Source organism: Thalia democratica, unplaced genomic scaffold (genome assembly GCF_965202585.1).
Source record: "Thalia democratica unplaced genomic scaffold, ktThaDemo2.hap1.1 HAP1_SCAFFOLD_516, whole genome shotgun sequence".
Classification (NCBI taxonomy): domain Eukaryota; kingdom Metazoa; phylum Chordata; class Thaliacea; order Salpida; family Salpidae; genus Thalia; species Thalia democratica.
In genome coordinates, this window is record NW_028139555.1 from 15,754 (window position 1) to 39,111 (window position 23,358).

Sequence of the window (23,358 nt, forward strand, 5' to 3'; positions counted from 1 at the left end):
ATTTAATAATTGCAAAAAAAACTTAAATGATAGTTTATTTTGAGATTTTGTTTAAAATATTTGCTTTATTTTGGATAACAGTTGCTTAGTAGTATTTAAAGCACAATTTTGATAGAAAAGCTTAATTTTATATTTAATTAGGTAAATTTTGTTAATTTGACATTTAAAATGATAACAAAAGCAGATTTTTACTTTCTAGAGCTGAAAAATTTTTATTATCAAAAAACAATTTTTAGATCCAAACATAAGCTAATTTCTGCAAATAAATATGAATTAAAGCAGGAAAAATTTATCTTAATAGATTAATGGAAAAAACTTTTAAAAACAACAACAGGGGTTCTGAAAGTTTTTTTTATACAAAATATCAACAATCACAATAAAATACAATTTATCATTTTGACTTAGAATTAATATTTAAAAAACTATCCAAATTAAAGCTCTTAAAAATTAAAAAACTCATGTAATATTTTTTTGCAGATAAAAAAAAAATCAAAAGTTCACAAAATTGTAAAAATCTTTGTCATTAATTGTTTGTTGTAACGTAACAAAAGATTGCTGCTGTTGTGACGTCACATTGTCGCTTGTGTTGCTGTCAACCGATGACGTCATTGAGTAGCATCCGGGTTGCAAAAACAAAGGTTTATTGTTAGAGGGAAAGCACCTTTTATGAACGTGTTTGAGGTCAACCATGTTGAATATGTTTTGTTGATGGAAACAACTAGTTGGTTTTGTTTTAATTATTTTGTTTGTTTTTATTAACGTTCTATCACGATGGTCTCCGATGTAACTACCCTGATATCTGTACATCATTTGCGATTCTTCGTTTCTAATTTGCGATTGATAATGTTGTTGCTGCAAGACAGATTTTGTCCAGCAAGAGTGACAAGTGCAACGAATAACCGAGGAATCAACGTTACGCTTGACTGACCTCCTTTCTACCAATAACATTTCCCCATTTCCGTTCAAATCAATATTAATCTCAGAAGGAAAGTTCAGTTTTTCTTTATTAACTTTCTTCTTCTGATCTGAGTTACTTTTGCTCTTCATCTTCAGCAAACTCGTCCTCTTAAGTCTCTTAGACTTCAACGTTTCCCCTCTAGAAGAAGTAGGTCCTTTCATTGGGACTGTGGAAAGAAAACTTTTAAATTTCTAATTTTACAAAATTAGTAAAAGATTAAGTAAGATGCTCAATAAATTTTACTGTATAATCTCAATAAGCTAGTTCGATAACAAAGATCGAAATACAAAAGCTTTTTTGAAAATTTTCACAAACAAAGAGTTTTACAAAATTACAAAGAATCGTTACAAAAAGCTGGCTAAAAAGTTGGTTTATAATCTTTTTTAAATAATATAATATAAAACCGTTTAATTTTAAACAGTTTTGTAATCCGACATTGTTTTTATATCAAGCTTTGTTCAAATAAAATATAAAAACTGACATTTTTGAAAGCATAAAAATAAAAAAAAGCTTTTAGTTTGTTTGTTTTAGAATTAAAGTTTAAGTGGTTTTTAATTTTACATTTACTAAAGGTTAAAGTAGATAAACAAACAATTAAATAAATAACCGTAACTTAACGTTTTATTAAATTCAAAATTGACTTTTAATCTCACCTTTAACTTTTGAAGTTTTAGGAATTTTTACAAATAATTTCGGTTGAAATCCAACATTTAATAAACCCAATTTCGGTTTTGAATTGCTAAAAAATCCACTATTAATCTTATCCATTTTTATTTTTGTAACTTTTTCTGTAAAAATATGAAAAACAAATTTGTTTGTTTTATTAATTGTCTATTTAATCTACTATAAACACATTTGTTTTCTCTGCGGAAATTTTTTTTTGTTTAAAAACATATTATCGATAATAAAAAACTGACAAACATATAACATAAATTTGCCAAACAAAAATTAAATAAGCATCCTTATTAGTATAATAAGCCTAACAAATGACTTAAATTTATTTCCTTTGTGAAACTTTAAAGTTTAATATGCAGAACATAAGAGTTAAATTAGTCTTTGAAGAAAATTAAGAAAGCATTAAATTATTAATTCAGCGGAACACTATTCTGAAAAGAAATTTAGAGTTAAAATAAACATGTTTGTACTTTAATTTAACGGTTAGATTATTTTGTATGGATAAACTTTGAATTTAATTCCAAAAGCTCAAGTAGATTAACTTTTATGCCACGAAAATTTATAAACTTTAAACGTTTAAAGTTTTAAACAAAGTTAGTTTAAATTAAACTACTTAACAAAAATACCTATTTTAATACCGTTAAAACTGTAATTTAAGTTGTTTTGTTGTTGTAACTTAATAAAAACACAAAAAAAAAAATAAAGATAAAGATACTTTGTTTTTATTTCCAACATTTCATAATATTTGTTTAAAATATTCATGCCAACTCAACTTCAATTCTTTCAAACTTTTATTGATATTTTGAATTTAATTGTCTTTTATAAGATAAAAACCTTTGTTTTCAAAATTTTTTAAAGTTTAACTAAACACAGTTGCTTTTAAGCTTTACAAAAAGAACAAAAGTAATAAATAAAGAAACTAAACTAAACAAAGATAAGTAAAACTTATACTTTTGAATTAAAAATCAATTCTGTACCACAAAACTAGACTGTAAAGCAAAAAAGCTTAACTTGTTTTATAAGATACTTAAAACAAAAAAAACTTAATAGATAAATTTGAACAAAAATTTTAAACACAATTCAAGTAGCATTGTTATTTTAAGCTTATGAGTAAATTAATTTTAATGAATCTGTTACAAAAAGTTTAATCCTGAAGTGTAAATATATGATAAATTAATACAACATAATAAATCATTTCTAATAACAAAGTTTATTATCTTAAAAATTTAAAACACTTTAAAAAGTATAAATAGACTAATGAACTTTAATATAGTCCAAAACTAATTTGCTAATGTATTATTCCTAATTATTTAAATATTTAAAAATCTTTTGAATTAAAGAACTTTCTCTAATGTCAGAAACAATTTCTTTAAAATGAATCTACATTTTTACAGTCTGACAATTTTATCTAGCAGTGTTTCCAACTTTAAAAGTTATAAAAGCTGAAGATAAAATGAAATGAGAGAACTAAAATTTAGAAAAAAGAAAGGATTATACAAAATGAGGTAAAAAGAGAAGTTGTCAAAATATGTAAGGAGACAAGTAAATTTTAATATTTTAAGATTATAAGTGTACTAATATCACATTAAATTTATGACTTGTACATATATTAGGTTTTTAAATTATCGTCAATTTTTATAATTTTAATTGATAAATTTTACTACTTGACTACAAAGTAATAAGTTTGTGTAAATTTCAGCTTATAATATAATATTGCTTTAAATTGTTTTAATTAATAAATAGTTTAATAAAATATACTCAAAAATTACTAAAATAACTAAGCTAAAATTAAATTTCTTTTTAAAAAGTTTAAGTTAGTTTACAATTTGAAAGCGTAGTAATTTAGACTAATTAAATTTCAACTTGAAAATCAGCAACATATTACAAACATATAAAATAAATCTGAACACAAATTCTAAGTCAATTCTAAGAAATATTTCAAAAATTTTGGCTTGGTTTGACCAAATGTGTAAAAACACTATTAAATCTGTTTTTCTAAAACAAAAGTGATTCATTATAAACTTAAACACTTTATCAAGATCTACTTGAGTAATTTGATGTGAAACAACTAATGCTAAAAAAGCTTTAAAATTGTTAGCTAAAAATTTGTTTGTTTACAAAAACAAGTTTGCAAGAAAAGTTTAAATTAAACTGATAAGATTTTATTTGCTTCAGAAAGGAAACCCATTTCCGATAATTTTTTTTTTGATAAATTACTCCAATTTGCATTTGAAAACACTTATTTTTTGTTTAAATAGCATAGATAAGCAAAGTAACAATTTCCAATAAATTTTCCCACACAAAAAAGTTTTTATCTATAAAATTGGCAGAATGATATTTTATTTCAAGTGACGTTAAAAAACCGAATTTAATATTAAACACACGGTATATTAAAGTTATATTTTATCAAGTTTTTTGACTGTTTTGTTAATAATCGAATTCGTTTCAAAAATATCAAATTTTATCAATTTTGGCTATCTTTTAAAAATGTTTACATATAAAAAATGTTAAAAGAGTTTATAATAAAACTTATCTCATTTCATATATAATAAGTACGCTATCCTCTTTCAGTTTTAATTAACTTTATCAGATTTAATTATCGTCTTTTGAGATCTATAAGCAAATGAAAGGAAATGCGTTAATAATTAAAACTTTAAAATAACGTGTTTGTTCTCTATTTAATTTGATATGGTAAAAAGTTAAGTAACTTTCAAAAAGTAGGTTATAGAACCACGACGATATTATTAAACAAGTTTTGGTTTATTTTTGTTTTAAATTTAGCAAAAAAATTGTAAATTATTAGTGTAAGCCGATTCAATAATATATTTTAGCTTGTTATTATCTTGCATTAACATTATGTTTTTGATCGTTAACTATCTGTAACTTTTCTGTATAAATATTTAAACATAAAATTTTCTTAGTTATTATGACGTAACATCTAAAATCATCGATGTTTGATTACGACTTCAATATGTCAAATATAGTCAAAAGGTGTTTAATAAAATAATACATGACAAAATAGGTTTGCTATATATAAGTTTTAAAAGGGTTAAAATAAAAAACAAATGCAAATTATAAATTTACTATATATGTTATTTTGATAACAAAATATTTATGTTACGATAACTAACTACAAAATTTTTGTACACCATTATAAGCTAAAGTATAAAATTATAAATAGAAAAATGAATTAAAACATGTTCTAAAGTTAACTAAAACTATGGTATTGAGTTAATAAGGTAAGAAATAATGCTATGATAAGACTAAAAGTTGACGACGTTGATAATTGATTTTAAGCTACAAGGCGTAACATTTCTTATTGTTGACGTTAAAAGTCGCTTTATGACGTAGCAACGAACCTTACTTCTTGCACAAAATCTAAGAAGTGTAAAACCGCTCTAAAATTTTGAACTCTAAAAATGTTTTCTTTTCATTATCGATTAATTCAGTAAAACATTAACTACTTCAGCAGATGACAATAAAACCTGTTTATTTAATTATCATTAGTTAAATTTCAACAATCTCACAAAGAATGTTTCCATTGCCACAATTAATAATTTAAAAGTTGTTTGTTAGGATTTAAAGTTTATAAAATACACAGACTCTTTTAACTTAATTGAGTTTGTAAAGAACCTAATTGTAAATTGAAGCAAAACTGGTTTAAAAAACAAAACTAATTTGGCTCTAAAAGTTTTTTCTTATAAATAAATGACTTAATAAAAAATAATTCATCTAAAATGATTAAATTCAAATTGTTTTCCCCATTGATTTATTTACTTTTAGTAAATTGTTTGTCATTTATAATTGATTTAACGTTTAATAAACATAAAATAAACAATAATTTATCTTTTAATTTTTGTTACTGTTAGTTTTAACTTATTACTTCAATTAATTAGAAAAAGAAGTTAACTAATCAATTGTGAAACAGTTTGAATAAAAACTTTGACTCTAACCTAGTGCTGACGCATTTTACTGACAAGATAATTTAACACTTTGACGCTTAGAATTTATCTGAAATAAAGAAAAATTTTAATTAAGAGCTGCCAAATTAATATTATCATACTACACACTCAAAAAGTCTAATTAAAAAACTCAATTAAAGAAAAAATAGTTAGTGTATGTTTCTTATTTGAAACTTTATAAGTGTTTATTAATTTTTTTTAGAATTTTTAAGCGGACTGAAAGTATTTTGTCACTGAAATTGTAAAGTTTTCGACATTAATATGTAAATTTATAAAAGTGGAATTAAATGTTTTTCTTGAAAATATGTAAAAACTGAACTTTTTCAAGAAAATAAGTAAGTTTAATCCTCTTAAGCTAATTGTTTTAAAGCATAAATATATAGAGCCTTAGCTACAACAAGCAATAAAAAAATGTAAAAACATTTCTAATCTTTAGTTAGTTTACCATTAAAGAATTTTAAATCAAAATGTTGCTAAAAAGTCAGAAAAGTAAGTATAAAAAACAAAATAGTGAATTTATTATCTAATAACTCTGTATTAATTTTATATGTTTTGGTTTTAAGAAAACTAATAGAGAGATCTAAACTGCTGGAGGAGAAGTAATATATTTATTCTTTCAAAAATTTATTTTGCAAACTCTGTATTAATGTGTAATTCATCATATGTGTCGCGAAGCTAGAAAAAACGTTGCAATCAATAATAAAATAAGCATTTTTTTTCTTAAATTTTTACACAACATTAAATAAAGACAGTTAAAATATAAAACAAGTACTAACTAAATGTATAAATTTAGCACAAATAATTTTTACTAAAAAAATTAGTAAAAGTTTAATTTACATTCTTTAAAGTTAAACAAATTATGAGAAACAAAACAAAAAAAAAACATTTATTTATAATTTTAGACAACTTTGAATTACTTATTCAGTTTTATCATAAAAAACAAAGTAAAATACTATTTTCAAACCTTAATACTTTCAAATAAGTATTTGGAAAGTTAACGCTAAGAAAGGTTAGAGGTCAAGAGGTCATCATTCATCATAATTTCTAGTGGTCAAAGTGTACTTGAAAAGTAAACAGATAAAAATTATTTACAGAAAAATTCAGTTTAATTTATTCATAGCAACTCAGTTTGTAATAAAATTAAGGTTTTTAAAATTATTATTAAGTTACTAAATTAAAATAAACACTGTTTGAATGAAACAATTTCAAAATGCTTGTGATTTTTATTGATTACGATAAATATTACCTTATGACGTAATAATATATTTTACCAATGGTCTATGCAGATCATAAATAAAACTTGACTTTTGTAGTTTGGTTTGAAGTTTATAAGTTTCTTTTCAAGCAAAATTTTATCTCATCAAACTCAAAGTTTATTGTTATATATTATCACAATTACCTATAATGTTCTGTATAAAAGATTATCATCAAAAAAATTATAACACTTTACTTTGTATAAACTCAAATTAAATTTGCAATTTACGTAATTAGTGTTTTTCAGGCTTAAAAAACCATAAAATTAGAAGTGGCTTTTTATTTAAATTGCTGTTAAGCACTTAATTCTGCGTCAATTCAAATTGCATTTAAACAACAAAAACTTCTCTAAATACTGTTTTCTTTTTCAATTATACAATTTAATCAATTTTAAAGATTGCATTCAAATTTAAAAACAATTAAGTTTAAATTGAACCTTGTTGGCGCTTAATTTAAATATAATCAATTGTTTGTCTTTTAAAATTAATAAAATTGAAACGAATTAAAAGCTTGTCAAACAAAAACTAAATTGCAATTTTTTTTTTGCCATGACTTATTTATTATGAGAAATTTTGGCTTATTTATTCAAAATATATTTAACGGTAATAAAAAATAAGCAAAAATAATTGTGACATATTTTTGTACTTTTAAACCATGTTGATCTTAAAATCTTAAAGTTAAATAAAACTAAAAACAAAATTTCAAAAAATGAGTTCACATTTAAACCTTAAATTTGTGCAGAACAAACTTTAAGTCACCAAGCTCTAGCAAATGTTAAAAGTTGGTAAGTGAACATTTTTTATGTTAAGCACTAAAAGTATTGAAGATGTACAGAAAGTTTATATAAAATTAAGGTTGAGAGAGTTTAGTCTAACTTATTGCAAGCAGTTTATATAAAAGTTTTTCTTTTTATTAATAACATTTATGAGTTTATTTGAGGAACACTAAATATGTATTTAACTTTTAAGTTTTTTATTTTTTTGCATAATTGATGATTATGTAAGCCTACAATTTTGACTTAAAACATTATTTACCGATAAAAAAACAATGATAACAGAAAACATTTTCAATTTTACGTAAATTACAGAAAATTTGGCTCCAGCAAGTGTTAGTTGTAGCAAATTTGAAAGGTCAAAAGTTGAAAATTTATCATAATAAGTCCGTAGGCAGAGAGTATGTATGAAAAATTAATTGTTTAAATTTCAAAAACTTCAGTTCAATTTACTAAGAGTAATTTATTTTTTCGATATAATATAAGTTATCATAATTATGATCAATAACATTGATTTATTTGATAGAAATATGAGAAATTAATTATTGAAATGCTAATTTATTACTGGGTTTTTATTTGATGAATCTACAAACAATGTAATTTTCTTGTAGTGTTTGCTGCTTATGAAAATAAAATTACAAAAAATAAATAGAGATGCAGTTAGAAATATAAGTGAAAGGGTTTTTACAAACCTGGCTAAAGTAAAATCTAAATATCATAATATGTAAAGTTTTAAACTTTTGTTAAAGAAATTAATTAATTTTGTAAATAATTGAAAACAGTAGCAATAATCATGCCTTTTGTATTTAGTTAGTTTTTAAATAACTGTTTTTATAAATAAAAGTTTGAGTTTATTTAGCAATTAAAATTTTCTTTAAACTAATAACCAATAGTTTAGTTGTACTTACTCATAACACAAAAAAAAAACTGTTTTTTAAATTTATTAAATTTTTCTTACTTAATTGCTTATACTTTTCAAAACTTTAGCTAAAGAAAATTTAACACATTAATTAATATAGTAGTTGCATTTTTCCATATAATTCTACAACCAGTTTTATCACAATTATATATTTGCTTTTACCACAAATTTAATTTTATTTGTATAAGTTATAACTAAATTTATTACAACACCGGTTTGTGCTAAAAAAAACAAGACATATAGTTTCAAATTTCTTTTGAACTCTTATTTTTCTTTAAACAACAAAGATAAGTAATACTTTTTGAGACATTTTCCCACACAAAAAAAAACTGCTTATCTAATAAATCACCCAAAATTTGTTAATTTTGTGTAAAGATCTAAAAAGTTTTTTTGTAAATATATCAAACACATGGTATTCTAAAATTTAAAAAGTTCATAAAGTGATTTTTATCGAAGGAAAAAAAATTAAAATGTCAAATTTTCTACTGTATCAAAATTTAATGAGCTTTTAACAAAATAAAAAGCTTTTAATGTGTTTTATTTTCAACTCTTTCGATAAACTAAAGGACTTAATTAACTTAAATTACAAAAAAAAAGAGCTAATCTGACTCAGATAAAAACGCCCACATAATTGTATTACGTTAAAGCTAATTATCTTTATCAAATTCAACTTTTTCTATTTGGTATAAGAATACATAAAAAAGTATAATTTTAAGTAAACTCATGTTTTAAGGAAGTATTAACCATACTAGACATTTTTACCATCTAAACTATTTATAAGATGAAAACTCGTTAAACTAAAATAAAAAACCTAAAAAGGATGACTTTGTAAAAATGTTTACTTTTTTTACTCGCTTATTTTGACTTGTTCTCAACTCACTAAGTTAGTATTGATTGAAAATTTTGTTTTTGTTAAAAAATTTTCCTAACAATCAACATTTGAAGATTTTAAAACTGTAGTTAAACTAACAAACAAAAATAGAAATTTACAATGAAAAAAATGTTTTCAGAGAATCGCTAAAATATAACTAAGTAGTTTCCAAAAACTCTAAATAACATTATGCGTGTTTTTTTAAGTTTGAAGCACTTTATTTTAAATCGATTTAAAACAAAGTGAAATCTAAGAAAGTAAATCGTTCCTTTACAAAAAAAAATTGGATTTGTTAATTAATTTAATTTGAAATTGCAATTTAAATAACTTAGTCTAAATAGGTTCTATTCGTTATTAAGTTTGAATATATTAGTTAATTTTCGTTCGAAATTAGTTTTGTTTTATTTATGATTTAAATTATAAAAAAATGCTTGTCAAACAAATCTAATCTTTTCCGTTTAGTTTCGATTAAATTATAGTCAATGAAAACATACTAAAGTCTAATTGTGATAAAATAAATCGTTTAAGTTCACTTTATTAGTACAAAATAAGTGTTTTCTTTTATATTGAAAAAACATCTTTTAACTATATTTGGAAATTTTGTTTTGTTACAAATAATTTGTTTATGATAGCTATAAATTATCATTAATAAAAGAATTTTTTGCTGTACATTAGTGTCAAAAGTAATTCATATAGTTTTAAAGTACTCTATTAAGTTAGATTAAAATAAATAATTTAAATACTGTTCTTTGTATACATATCTTGTTTATAATTAAATATGCGTATAATTTTAGTAACTTAAACAATATACTTGTTTTAAAGTAAGTTTTAAAAACAAAACTTGATTTATTTTTTTGTAGTTAAATTAAATTAAAAGTTTAATAAAGCCAAATCAGTATAAATTTATAATAAAAAGACAGCTTTTTAAGTTTTATTAAATTTTAAGTAAAATTTAACAGAACATAATGCTTTTTCATTAAATATAGTTTTATGCTGTCAAAAATATCTTAATTTCAAATATATAGAATATAGACGAAACAGATAAATATATACTGAATTGTTTTTTAATATTTGATTTATTCTGATTCACTTAGTACAAACTGTTCTGGTACATAAATAAATTTAAACATTTAAAACAAAAAACCTCTATATAAACTTTGACTTTTTTGTTTTAAAAACAGTACAAATTAAAGCTTAACTTTTTTATCTCAAAAAATAAGCGTTCTGAATAGAAAGTATTTTAATTTTTTAAAGTAAAACAGCTAAACAGAAAAGATACATACGTAGATGAACGATTTAAATAACAATTTAAATAAGCTGGCCTATTTATTCAATTTACTTCTAAGCTTTACGAAGATTAGAAAATTTTAAAAGTTTAAACACATTACGACTTCAATTTATCTGCTTAAATTTCCTTTAAAGGACTTTTTTTTAAACGTTCTACTTTTCTTTGTTGTCAAATTTTCAACAGTTACAAAATTTTTACAACTTTTTCAAGAAAATTCTTAGATGTTATTTATAATTTTTTTTGATAAATCGAAAAAATTCATTTAAACTTGTTTTATTCTAACAAAACTTTTATATAGATTCAAAAACAAAAACTAAAAATTCAAAGTTGAATCAAATTTATCAAGTTTTAAAATGTTATTTTCGTAATGCTTAACAACTTTTAAACTTTTTTTGAACTCAAAAGAATAAACTCTGTTCATTTTAAGTCCGGTATATTTTGTGTAAACATTAAACTTCACACGCTATCTTGATCACCATTTCACAGCCAAAATGACGTCACAAGTAACAACAATGCTTGATTCCACCTTTGATAAACGTGAGTATTGAGTAGAAGGGTTAAGGTTGATAAATGTTCCCATGTAAATTTCAGTTGCTAAGTAGACAGGTTGATAAGTAAAGTGTTTGTTCAGTGTGACCCCAAAACATCTGCTTTTTAATTGTTTGAACAACAGCTTGAAGATCGAAGGTATCGAAGTAGAAAAATTCAAATAAATTAAAACTGTTTAGACTGTAAACAAACTATTTATTTTGTTGTTTTGTTTAAAAGTCAATAAACCTTTGTGTTTTTTAACTCAGTAACTATGTAAATTACGTAAAGATATCTTTTATATGATACAAGAATATTCTAACACAATTAAGTTTCTATAGTAATATTTTTAAATATAATACTTTTTTAGCATTTTAATTTAATTTTCACCACTGAAAAAGTTCGACCTATATTCTACGATTGCTTAATTTCGTGGCAAATTATTTTTTTTTTCAAAATAGAGATTTCACAAACTGAACTTCTTTAAATTTAGTGGTTATAGAAGTTATAATTTTTTAGCTCGATATGTTAAAACTGTACTCATGACAATTTAAATGGAAGAAACAATAGCATTAATAACAGCTAGATTTACAAAAGCTTGAGTTGAAGGAAATACGCTGGAAATTCTTTATAAATCATAACTATCAAACAAAATTAAACGGAAGAAATGTTCAAAAAGAAAGAAGCTAGAATAATTCACATGATTCTGGTAAAACACATGAAAAGATTTTCTAAGAGTTGCCAAAGAAAACTGAGAAAAAAAAATATTATACTCCCCAATCTACCCGTTAAAAATTAAATGCAGAGACAAAATATCTAACAAAATTCTAATGTATTTTGGCTTGAGTAATAAAAGCACTATATATTAAAGGACAAAAACATTTACAATAAAAAAAAAGAACACTTTTGCGTTTTTTAAATTAACAGACAGCAAACATGATTATGAAGATAAATATGCAGACGTATTAGTATGAATGTTTTTGAGGATAATTTTTTTTTGTGAGTTTTAATTGTTAGTTTATTATTCAATTTAAAGCTGCCATCTTGAGGAATAAAGAAATTGCTTTTTAAGTATAAAAATCTTGTCTGGTTTACTCAAAAATTGTACTTAAATAAGAAGTATAACTTTAAAAATCATAAAAATCATATAAATCATATACCTTGATAATTTTTAATAGTTGAATTAAGTTAAACTTTAATTAAATGTTCATAATTTTTAAACAAGTTAATAATATAAAATAGTAAAGTTTTATAATAAATATCCTAACGAAGCAAACTCTCAGGACAATGTAATAACAACGACAACTTTTCTTTATTAACTAGCATATGTTTCTCTGTGTCAAATAAAAGAACACAATTCCATGGAGTTTTGTAAAAAATAAGTATTGCAAAAAAAATGGAGGAAAAAACATATGAATATTTGCATTAACTAAAAAATAACCAATAAATATTTTATATCAATAGTTGATATTAGGTACAATATATGTTATATATTCTCTCTGTTATTCATTGTAGAAGTTTTATTTTGTTTATTCTGTAATTAAGATTTTAAGTATTATTTGCATTATAAAGTTTAACATTATTCTTAACTTATACAGTTTCAAACATGATAGTTTAACATCATAAATTGTTTTAGATAACAACTATATGACTTTTCATACTATTTTAACTTAAACTACTCAATTTTTTTATTGTATAAAAGTCGGATCATAAAAGATATTTTCAATATAACATTAACTAATAATTTGTAATAGTTATTGGTTATGATTTTCTAAATGCACATATTCATATGCTTTTTTCTTAATCTTTTCTTGCAATACTTATTTTTTACAAAACTCCGATAAACTGTGATAACTTGGTGTAATAACACCGAGAAAAAATATCTTAGTTGAAAAAATAAATTACTGTGGAAATTTCTTTTTTCCAAACTAAACTTCTTTTTTAGTTTTAAATTATTAGTACCATTCATAGACTAATGTTTACTTATTGCTGTTGAGTTGACTTCAAAAGTTGTAAAATGATGTATATCATTATATTTTTAACCAAGTTCTTCACTCAAAAAAAATTCATACCCCTAGTAAACATCATTTTATTTATTAAATTTTCTTAAACATCTATTTTTATTGCAAAAAATTTCAAAAGTTATTCTTGAGAAAACTTATTTTTAACAATTTGCCTAAAAACATTTATAGTTCAAATAATATAAAATCTCAAAAGAAGTTGTTAACAATTTCTTTATTGTGATTAATAAATAATTATGAACTTTCTGATAAAAAAATTTAATGATCAAAACTTGTATGGACGTTTTTAACTCTATTGGTACAAATGTACAAATATTCTAAAAAGAGTATCCCATTGTATTATTATTTTTAACATACTTGTTTTGTTACTTATTTAGAAAAGAAGTTTTATGTTGTTTTTTAAGTTTTTAGTAATATGTCTACTATGTGATAATCTACAAAAGATCTACAAAATCTACTTTCCTTCTTTTTTTTTGCTAAATTTCGGATACCACTGAAAGTTGTTTGTTAGTTTTTTGTATTTACAGACTAAGCTTCTAAAAACTTTAAAGTTAGTATTTATGTACTTTTTATTTTAAAGATGACAATCAAAGTTCTCAACTTAAGTATAAGGAGAATGATTTATTATAAATTTCAAGCTTTATTAACAAAAATTTTAATGAAATTTTTATAAATTGTTGTTAATAAAATTTTAAATTAAGCAAGTATTTATTAAGAAAACAAAATAAACTAGTAAGCATGCTTTATAGAACGCTGCTTTCTATACTTAACATTTAAATATTTTGCAGAAAAAATGGATTCTAATTAAAAAAAAAAAAGAATCGGTTGATAACTAAAAATGTTGCAGTTATCAATAACTTATTTTTTGATAAATATAAAATGTTGGTACAAAACTAAAGTAGTGTTACATTACTTTTATATTGAAAATGTATAAATTCAACAAAAGTCAAAAAAAACTAATGCAAGGAATTCTGGATTGTTTAATTAAGTTTTACTTGATAAATTCTTAAATATACTACATTTAAACTGTATTTAAGTGGTGTACGAACCGATAACCAAAGTTTTTGTACACCAGGTCCTATAACAAAACATTTTAAGCGTGTTTTTGTTGTTTAATAAAAATTATTTATCTATAAATTCTTCTCTATCAAATTTTCAATGTCTTATATATTTTTTTAAAAATTAATTAAAAACTACCAGTAAGATAAATCCTTATTTAGAAGACTTAATCCAAAAATTAATTATATTATTTTGTTTAAGAAGGTCTTAAAGATAGTTTCTCTAGTTTTTTTTTAAGTTGTTTTTTGTATTCAATATTCTTACTTGTTTGTACATTCTGTAAATTCAATATATTTACCTCTATTAATTCGTTCTAATAAAAAAACCTATAGATAATCATCTATGAACTATAAAAAGAGCAATTAATTTTAACCAAGCAATAGTACTACATTATTATATATCAGAATTATTACTATTTGAAAACAAGCTAATATTAACAATTATTGATAAATAGTATTACCGTTAAATAAAGAATACATGCTGTTAATTATTTACATGGTAAATAAGTATTAATACAAGCAAATTAATTAAAAATACAAAGTATAAAATAGGAATTTTAAAACATTTTGTAGTTTAAAAAAGTATATTTGTAAACTTTTACAGAAAATTAATTTACTATTGATAAACAACACATATAAATTGTTATTAATATCTCGTTACAGTCAAACTAATTTAAGGTATATAAATACAGTAATAAACAATTTTAAACAAGTCTATAGGCCTTAAGTTGTTGTTCTTATAAAGATTTATTTACAAATAAAAAACCGTTTATGAATGATAAGCTTTTCTAAGTAACATTTTATACTGAGTTTCTTTTCACATGCTTAATGTTTTTTTATTTTGTTTTATTTACATTTTATTAAAGCGAAAAATAGTTAATTTTTAATTATTTTGTAACACCGAAAAAAGATTCTGTTTGAGACTAAACGTCAAATGGTCCAAGTGGTGTGCGACTTTATAATTGAAATGTTTTTCGTACACCAGATCCTTGGACCAATTATTTTGAAAGTTTTTTTGTTGTTTAATAAACTATTATAAACTTAGCAAGTCAAAGCAAGTTTGAAATACTCTACTTAATCACAAATTAAAAAAAATATATTATAAAATTAATTAGTTAGTAAGTTTTATAAAAATATGCTAACAATTTTTCAAAGGTTATAAAAACATGTGAAAAACTATTTACTTTTCTTAAATATATTTCGTTTTTTCTCACCTCTTACTAAGCAACCGGACCTTAAAAACTAAATATTTTACAGTACATCTCTGTAACCATTATATAAGAAATTATATGTAAAGGTTTGTATCCATTATAAATGAAATTAAGTAGTAGTTTTGGAATGGCACCATATTTTACAAACGACTTAAATAGCAGTTTTTGTAAACTTTGAAAAAAAAAAAACATTAGGTCGTTAAGCTAAAAGTCAACTAAAACGGTTAGAAACTTTTTAACTTAAGGGCTGGATCTAGCCCAGAGTTTCTAAAATTTTTTTTCATAAGGTCATCTTTAAAAAAATTTGAAAAAGCTATGGCCCCCTCCGATAAGATTTCTCAAAAAACTACCCTTAAATACGCCTATAACTTTTTTTACTCTTCATCATCAACGTTAGAATATCTATTAAATGTTTCAAATTATGCCTCACGGCATCCCCTTTGGCTTTTATGGCCCCCTAAATTTCTGTAATGGCCCCAAAAAGAGCCGTATGGCCAACTTTGGAAATCCCTGTTCAGTTTTCTGATCCCTTTCTTAAACAAACATTTTTAAAACTTGAAGCACTTTTCAAATATTTGAACCATAGTTTAAAACCTTAACTGAATAAATTTTAAAACACATTTGTGTTCACTCAACAGAAGTGATCCTTTAAATAAAATTAAATATTTTTTCAAATAGTTTTAAACAAATCTTAATTTTAATTATATGACTTAATCTTTTTTGTGAAGCTAAATGTAGTTGACAGTCTAAAAACCTTCATCAACATTTAGTCTTATATAAATATAAAACACGAAGATAAAAATTTCACTCAAACTAGATGTTTTAAAATAAAAAACAACTTCTGTTTTATTACTTTAAATCATTTAGATATCAATTGCTAAAATTTTAGGCTCAATAAAATACATTTTTGACTATAAAATAGTTCGATGCTTTAAATCTTATTTTTATCAATGCTTACAAAATAATAATAAAAACACTTTTTTGTAGAAGTTTCACTGCTTTTTATTTTTTATTATGAAAATATGTTGACAAATAGGAAAAATAATATAATTTGAGAAAAAATAAAATAGTTTAAATAAAAACTGAAGCAGCTCTAATAAAACTTATACAAATATAAATAGTTGTCTGAAGAACTTTTTGAAATAAACATAAGTGCATTAAATTAAATGTATTCAAAATTTGGTATAAATATTTTTCTTTGTTGATTTTTTCATTTTTGGAAAACTGATTGTTAATTTCAACAACTAATAACTAAACATTAACCAATGTGGACAGTATTTTCTTGAATGTATTGTATAAAGATAAAATAAACAATTTAACTAAGTTTGTTTAAAAATAAAAATATTTATTCAAAGAATTTTCAGAAAAAATCAAAAAATAACTTTATAAAGACTAAATTTTATATATTCTAAATGAAAAACTTACATCAAGCCTCTGTAACATAATTTCCGGGGAAAATCCCCTCACCAGCAACCGAAACTCCCTCAAACCACCCGTCGTCATTCTTCTTGGTGACAAAAACAATTTCGCCCTCTTTCAGCGCAATTTCGTCCACTTGGTGGGGCTGGTAATCGTACACTGCCCTCATTTTACACAAGTAGCTCTCTGGCGCCCAAGTGGTCAGTTCCGCGGGTGGAGGGGGAAGGTCGAAGTCGTCATCACCGTTCATGGTGGGGGGTGGCGGAAGGTTCATTGTGACATCACCACGGTTGCCATTGACGACGGACACGCTGTCACCAACGTCGAAATCCGAAGAAACTGGGGAGTTTGTGGATGAACTTGTTTTTTCAACTGGTCCGATTTGAAACAGGTCGCGGGGTTTCCCGTTAGGAAAAATGTAGGGGCACGAACCAACACTGCCACGAAGTGATGCGACCACAGAAGTCAGGTCAGAATCACGACGCTTCAGCTTGGGTCTGAAGGTCCCGGATGAAGCCACGGATACCACCGACCCCTCAGCAACGTGGGTACCGGCACTTGATGCGCTGTTGCGGTGGTTTCTCCGGGTTGTTTCAAAATCAGGCTGTTCCGGGACGGGGACTCCCCTCCCGATGTGGTCCAGTTGGGAGAAATCGATCTTCTTCCTGATGTACTTTGTGACCTTCTTTGCTCCGTGGATCTTCTCGTGTGTCTTCATCCTAGGTGGCGCTGTTTTCTCCCTGGCAACCGTCCTCAGCATCGACGCCTCCTTCATGCGCGTCTTCATGCTGGTTTCCATGGCAACCGTGTCCACGGAGCGCTGGAGCCTGGACGCTTTTTCTTCCTGGATGTCAAGGACAGTGTTTAGCTTGGACGCCATTGAGTGGACCTGAAAATAATAAAAAAAAATTGAATGAAATGAATAGAAAAAAAAATAGATATCAAAAATTTAAAAATTAAAAAAAAAGATAGTAATTTAAACATAGTTATTAACATAAAACTAATAATAAACAGCATAAGATTGAAAAAGAAAATGATAATTTTAAAATAAATAAACCTGAAAGGCGACTGCGGCCAGAGCCCTGGTCGTAATTTTTTTGGTTTCATCGAGGACTTGGTGCTTGGACTTGTGACCTGGACTTTTGTAATTGTTGACGCAATAATCTGCAACCTGATTAATAATATTAATTGATAATAACAACAACAATAAAAATAAGATGAAATACCTGGGAAAGATTGAAATGAGATTTTAGGAGTTCATTCCTCATTTCAGGGATTTCCTTGCTGATCAGAGATTCCATTTCAGACATTTTTATATTTGCATTCTGTAATTAATATTTTAAATGAGTAATTTAAAAAATGACAATTATGTATTTAGCATTCTGAAATCATTTTTGTTTACAGAATTCTTTAAAACTAATTAAATCATTCTCTAAAAATTAATGTTAAGACAAAATACATTTATTACTAAGATTAAATTTAAAGTAAAGACACAAGTAAATTTATTATCATTTTAGTTAACTTTTAAAACAGCAATTTGAAAAATGATATATATATGTATATATTATCATTCGATACAGTATAATATTTTTATTTTATTTTATCATTATACTATTATTTCTAACAAATTTTCAAACTTTTATTAGGAAAATAAATATTTTTTGTCTGTTTTATCTTTAAAAATTATATAGATCAACTTTTGTTCTTTTTATAGTATATATTAAAAACTAATAACACGAATAAATTCAGTTATTAAACTAGTATTTTGTAATGTATTGAAGAAATTAAAGTTTAAAAATATATTAATTGGAAAAATTTACAACAAATAGACTTTACATTATGTTTACACATATATGAAATGATTAAACTTATAGATAAAATAAATACCTATCTTTAAAAAAATTGTCAAAAGTTACAATAACAAAATTCTAAACAAGTTGATCAACTTAAAAAAACCATTAATATTTTAAATAAGGCAAAAACTTATAACTTTTTATTTGTATTAAGAATAAAATATGAAAATGTAATATCAAAATACAATAGTTACTTTAAAGGTTTTAAATATTTTAGTACAATATACAAAAGTTTACATTTTTGCGTGAATTTAGTTTTACAATAAAACTAGTTTTACTAAAATTTTCTAATTCTAACATATATGGTAAACACTGATTAACTAATCACTTAAAACTTTTAATTATGTAACAATGTAGTCAGCTAATGCTTAATATTTTTAAACGAAAAACAATAAACACTAAACTACATTATACGTTAATAGTTTTATCATAAAAAGCTCCCAATACAAGCACTTCTGAGACATAAATTCTAAAGCGTATTTTTTGTTGGTTAAACTATTAACATATAACTATATAATGTTTAAACAAAATATTTCAGAAATTGTTGTGTACAGTAAAAGAATGAATTAATTAAATAATTTTAAAGCAGTTTCTAATCTATAACTACTTAAAAATCAACGATCATTTATCAAAACTGATTTATAATGTATATTGTAATACTAAATTACAATTACACTAAATATATATGTAATTAAGGTAATATAGTTTTACAAAAATAATTTATTTTTTTTTAATTATTATAATTATAGATTACAAAGGTCTTAAATTTAATTATAGTTTATTTTATGCCAAAACTTTATTAATAAGCATTTAAAAATTAATTTTTTAACATTTTTTTAACATTTAAATGCACTCAAAACACACTTTATGTTAAACAAATGAAAAACAAAAACTTATAGAACAAAAAAAAATTATAAACTAAACTTATCGAACCTCAATTTGCACTCTAGTACAAAGTTTGTTTTTAATATTATTTGTTTTGTAAAAAACATGTAACAAAAACATTATTGACCTTTATTATAATACTGTATATATCACAGCAAACTTTCAATTATACTAATATTTTGATGTAACACATAACAATTGCAACAACATTAAAGGATTTTTATTACACAAAAATAGAATTACTAAGACTAAACCAATTAGAACTTTAAAGTGCTTATAATAAGCAATAAAAACAGTAGATTTTATTGTTTGGCATAACTTTTATTGATAGAATAAAAACAATTAAAAAAAATATATATAAAATACTATGTCAATACAAAATTTAATTATCAAAATTTCGAATAGTTTAACTTTTTTTAATAAAAAAATTAAAAATAAAACAATAATAAAATAAAATATTATCTTAGTTTTATACTTTATTTCAGCTCAAAACATTTAGTTCACTCAATCACTTCAGCGTTTAATGTAAATTATATTGAGCATTACTGTACTTGTATTGCTTTATTGTGTTATATAATAATATACTCACTTCTATAACTTATCTAAACAATAAATTTTTGTAATTTAAACCATCAAAAAAAAATACGATAACTTTGTTTTTCTTTATTTTATTCAATAAATGTACTTTAATATAAGCAATAAAATATAGCTCGTTTGGTACATTGTACTGTATTCAACCAACACAAAAGACAATTTATTAACAACTGAAGATAACATAATGAAGAAACAAATTATATCTTAAAATGTTGCTACTGTTTAGTAAGCTATTGTATTATAAGCATTAAATAGAAAGCATTATACAAAACTTAATAAACTAATTATATTAGTACTTAATTGCTTAATAAAGCATTTTTAACATTATTTGTGCTAAAAAACATATACCAAAAAAAAAAAAAGATAACTTGTAACATTTTGTTAAACGTATAAACTTCCTTAAAATTTTATGGCTATTTTTAAGTATTTAGCTTGAAGCTAAACTATAAAACTTTTCATAAAATCTACTAACATCATTTTGTGAAATTATACAATTCAATATGCTGACTCTGAAGTCTAGACCGCGAAAAAGTCAAAAATCGTTCATGCGGAAAATGTTGAGAAAATTTTCACTAAAGCAAACTGCATGAAAAACTTCAACTCAAATTGCGGTTTTTGAAATGAAAACTTTGCAGTTTTATTGAAACTTTTATTAAATTCAAATCTTTTAATCAAATTTAAATCAATGACTTGAATGAATCTAAATTCCAAATAACTCTGAACTCTAAATTATTGAATAAGTTGTATAAACATTTCAAATAAAAACTTAATGCCATTATTCAAAAAGTCACTTAGCTTATTCTGAAATTTACTTATAACAAAATTCAAAAATTCTAAAAAAACAAAAATTATTTATTTTTAAATATTGTTAAAATCACTAATTAATTTACAAAAAAGCTTTTAATTAGACTATAAAATAATATATTTTAAGCTGCATAAAAATTTGTTATACAAGCTAAAAACAATGCTAATAATTTGGTAAAAATAAAAGCTAAACTTAGCAAAAATTTAATTTCCAAGCTTATTAGTTGAATAGTCGTTTCATTTTGGCAAGGAAACATAGAAACAAATTTACATTTTTATTGAATAATAAAAACATTTTAAAAGTTTAACTTACATAAATTTCAAATAAAAACAAGTTGATAAAAATAATTTTTATAAACACAAAAATTAAACTTTATGAACTTATTATGTGAGGTATGTTTGTTAAACAATAACTTTTTTATTTTATCACGAGGTTAACATCTTATGACTTTAATAATGAACTGTTAGCTAAATAAAATAAATTGTTTCTTTAAACTAAATATAATGAATTCTTTTCAACTTCTGTTTTCAATAAAGTTTAATATGTTACGCTAAAATTACCTTAACTAGCAAAGTTAAATTCAGACTCTATTATAAAAAACTCAAAAGAATAAAACTCTAAAATAAACAAACAAAAGCTAACCAAGATACATATAGTTTAAAATAAGACTTTCGTATCTCAATTTCAACAAAATTGTTTTCTATAAACTTATAGGTCGAAAATAAATAATAAACACTTGAAGTATATGAGTTAAGTTAACTACTTTTAGCTAAAATTAAAATCAGTTAAGTTATAACTTACCAAACTAATTCAATACATTATTGTATCTTAAAATGTAAAACAACTACCATTAACACATCTTTAAAACATCCTGTAACCAACAAGACAAAATAATTTACACAGATGCTTAAAACAAAAAAAGAATGTCTCTGGTTCAACACCTTGTGGATAGAAATATCTTTTGGATAGAAAAAACATAAAAATAAAGCTAAAATGTTAATGTTTTAACAAAACTTTTATCTTTTTCTTAATAAAAGCTACTTAACTGTATTCATTAATTACTTTTAGGGTAAAATAACAATAATTAAAAAGAACCCTTTCTTTACTACACTAACAGATGTTTCTGTGTGTTAACGGGTTAACTCACTTCAACGGAGCTCTTTATAAAAATAAATACTGTAAGGAAAAAATAGAAGTTTTGGTAGGTATGTATTTACATATATGTGTTTATTAAAAATGAAAATAAGTATTATGGATTATTGTAGATTAATGGTTAGTAATAACATGATAACAACATGTAATAATTACTTTAACACACAGAAACATGTGTTTGTGTAATATAGAAAGAACAATGTTTAAATTTGTATTATTATATACTCCAGTGAACTTGTATCAAACATGTGTTAGTGTATTTAAGAAAAAGTACTGTTAAAATTTGTTATTATTATTTATTCCAGTGAAGTTGTTTTGCTAGGATCTTTATGAGCAAACGCTTAAAATTATATTTTGAATATTTACAGAATTTAAATATTTATTCACATCTTTTTAGAATAGATAAAGAGTAAAAATTATTAAACTAAATAAATCTAATCAAGTGTAAAAAACATTACAACTAATTTAAGATTGTTGCTGTAAGTCAATCTATTGTGAAAAATTCTGATGTAAATCATACTTTAAAAAATTATTTTTTTAATTAATCTACAAATTTAAGTTAAACAACTTTTTGCAAGAATACATAATTATAAAATGCTAATAAATTATTTTTTTCTCAAAGTAAATTAACAAAATTAATTTAGAAATACATGAATTTCAAATATTTTTAGTAAGAATAATTTTGTTGGTGTACATGACAATTTTGATCTATAGTAAGTAATTGACAAAACATTATTTTAAATCTTGTTATAATTAGTTAAAAAACTAAACATGTATTCAAAAAAATATATAAAAATATCTTCAAATAAAGCTATAACTTTATAAAAAATTCAAAAAAGTACTAAAACTTTATAAGTTCTAAATGTTTTAACTAAAACCATACAACAAAATAGTTACATTAAGAAACACTTTTAAACTGATTTGACCAAAATAACAACTAAATATTGAAAACTAGTGATTTTAAGTTGATAATATTTTTGAATATTTATAATAAAATTCACACTAAGTAGAATTAAGTACATTTTTTCTTTTAAACTTAAAATTTTTCTGAACAGGGTTGCCAATCCTTAAGGGAAAACAGCTAGTTTGGGTAATTTAAAACTATCCTGAGCTAGCCTGAGTTTATGTTTTTT

General features: G+C 23.3%; 1 protein-coding gene across 1 annotated transcript; it reads right to left on the reverse strand.

Annotated features, from left to right (window-relative positions):
* Nucleotides 1-16,943: 16,943 nt before the first annotated feature.
* Nucleotides 16,944-18,246, reverse strand: LOC145846559 (abl interactor 2-like). Its single transcript, XM_082953276.1, has 3 exons — nt 18,163-18,246; nt 17,994-18,107; nt 16,944-17,825 (listed from the first exon to the last, which is right to left on the reverse strand). Exons 1-3 carry the CDS (start codon nt 18,244-18,246, stop codon nt 16,944-16,946), a joined length of 1,080 nt encoding a protein of 359 aa, XP_082809402.1.
* Between the last annotated feature and the right edge of the window lie 5,112 nt (nt 18,247-23,358).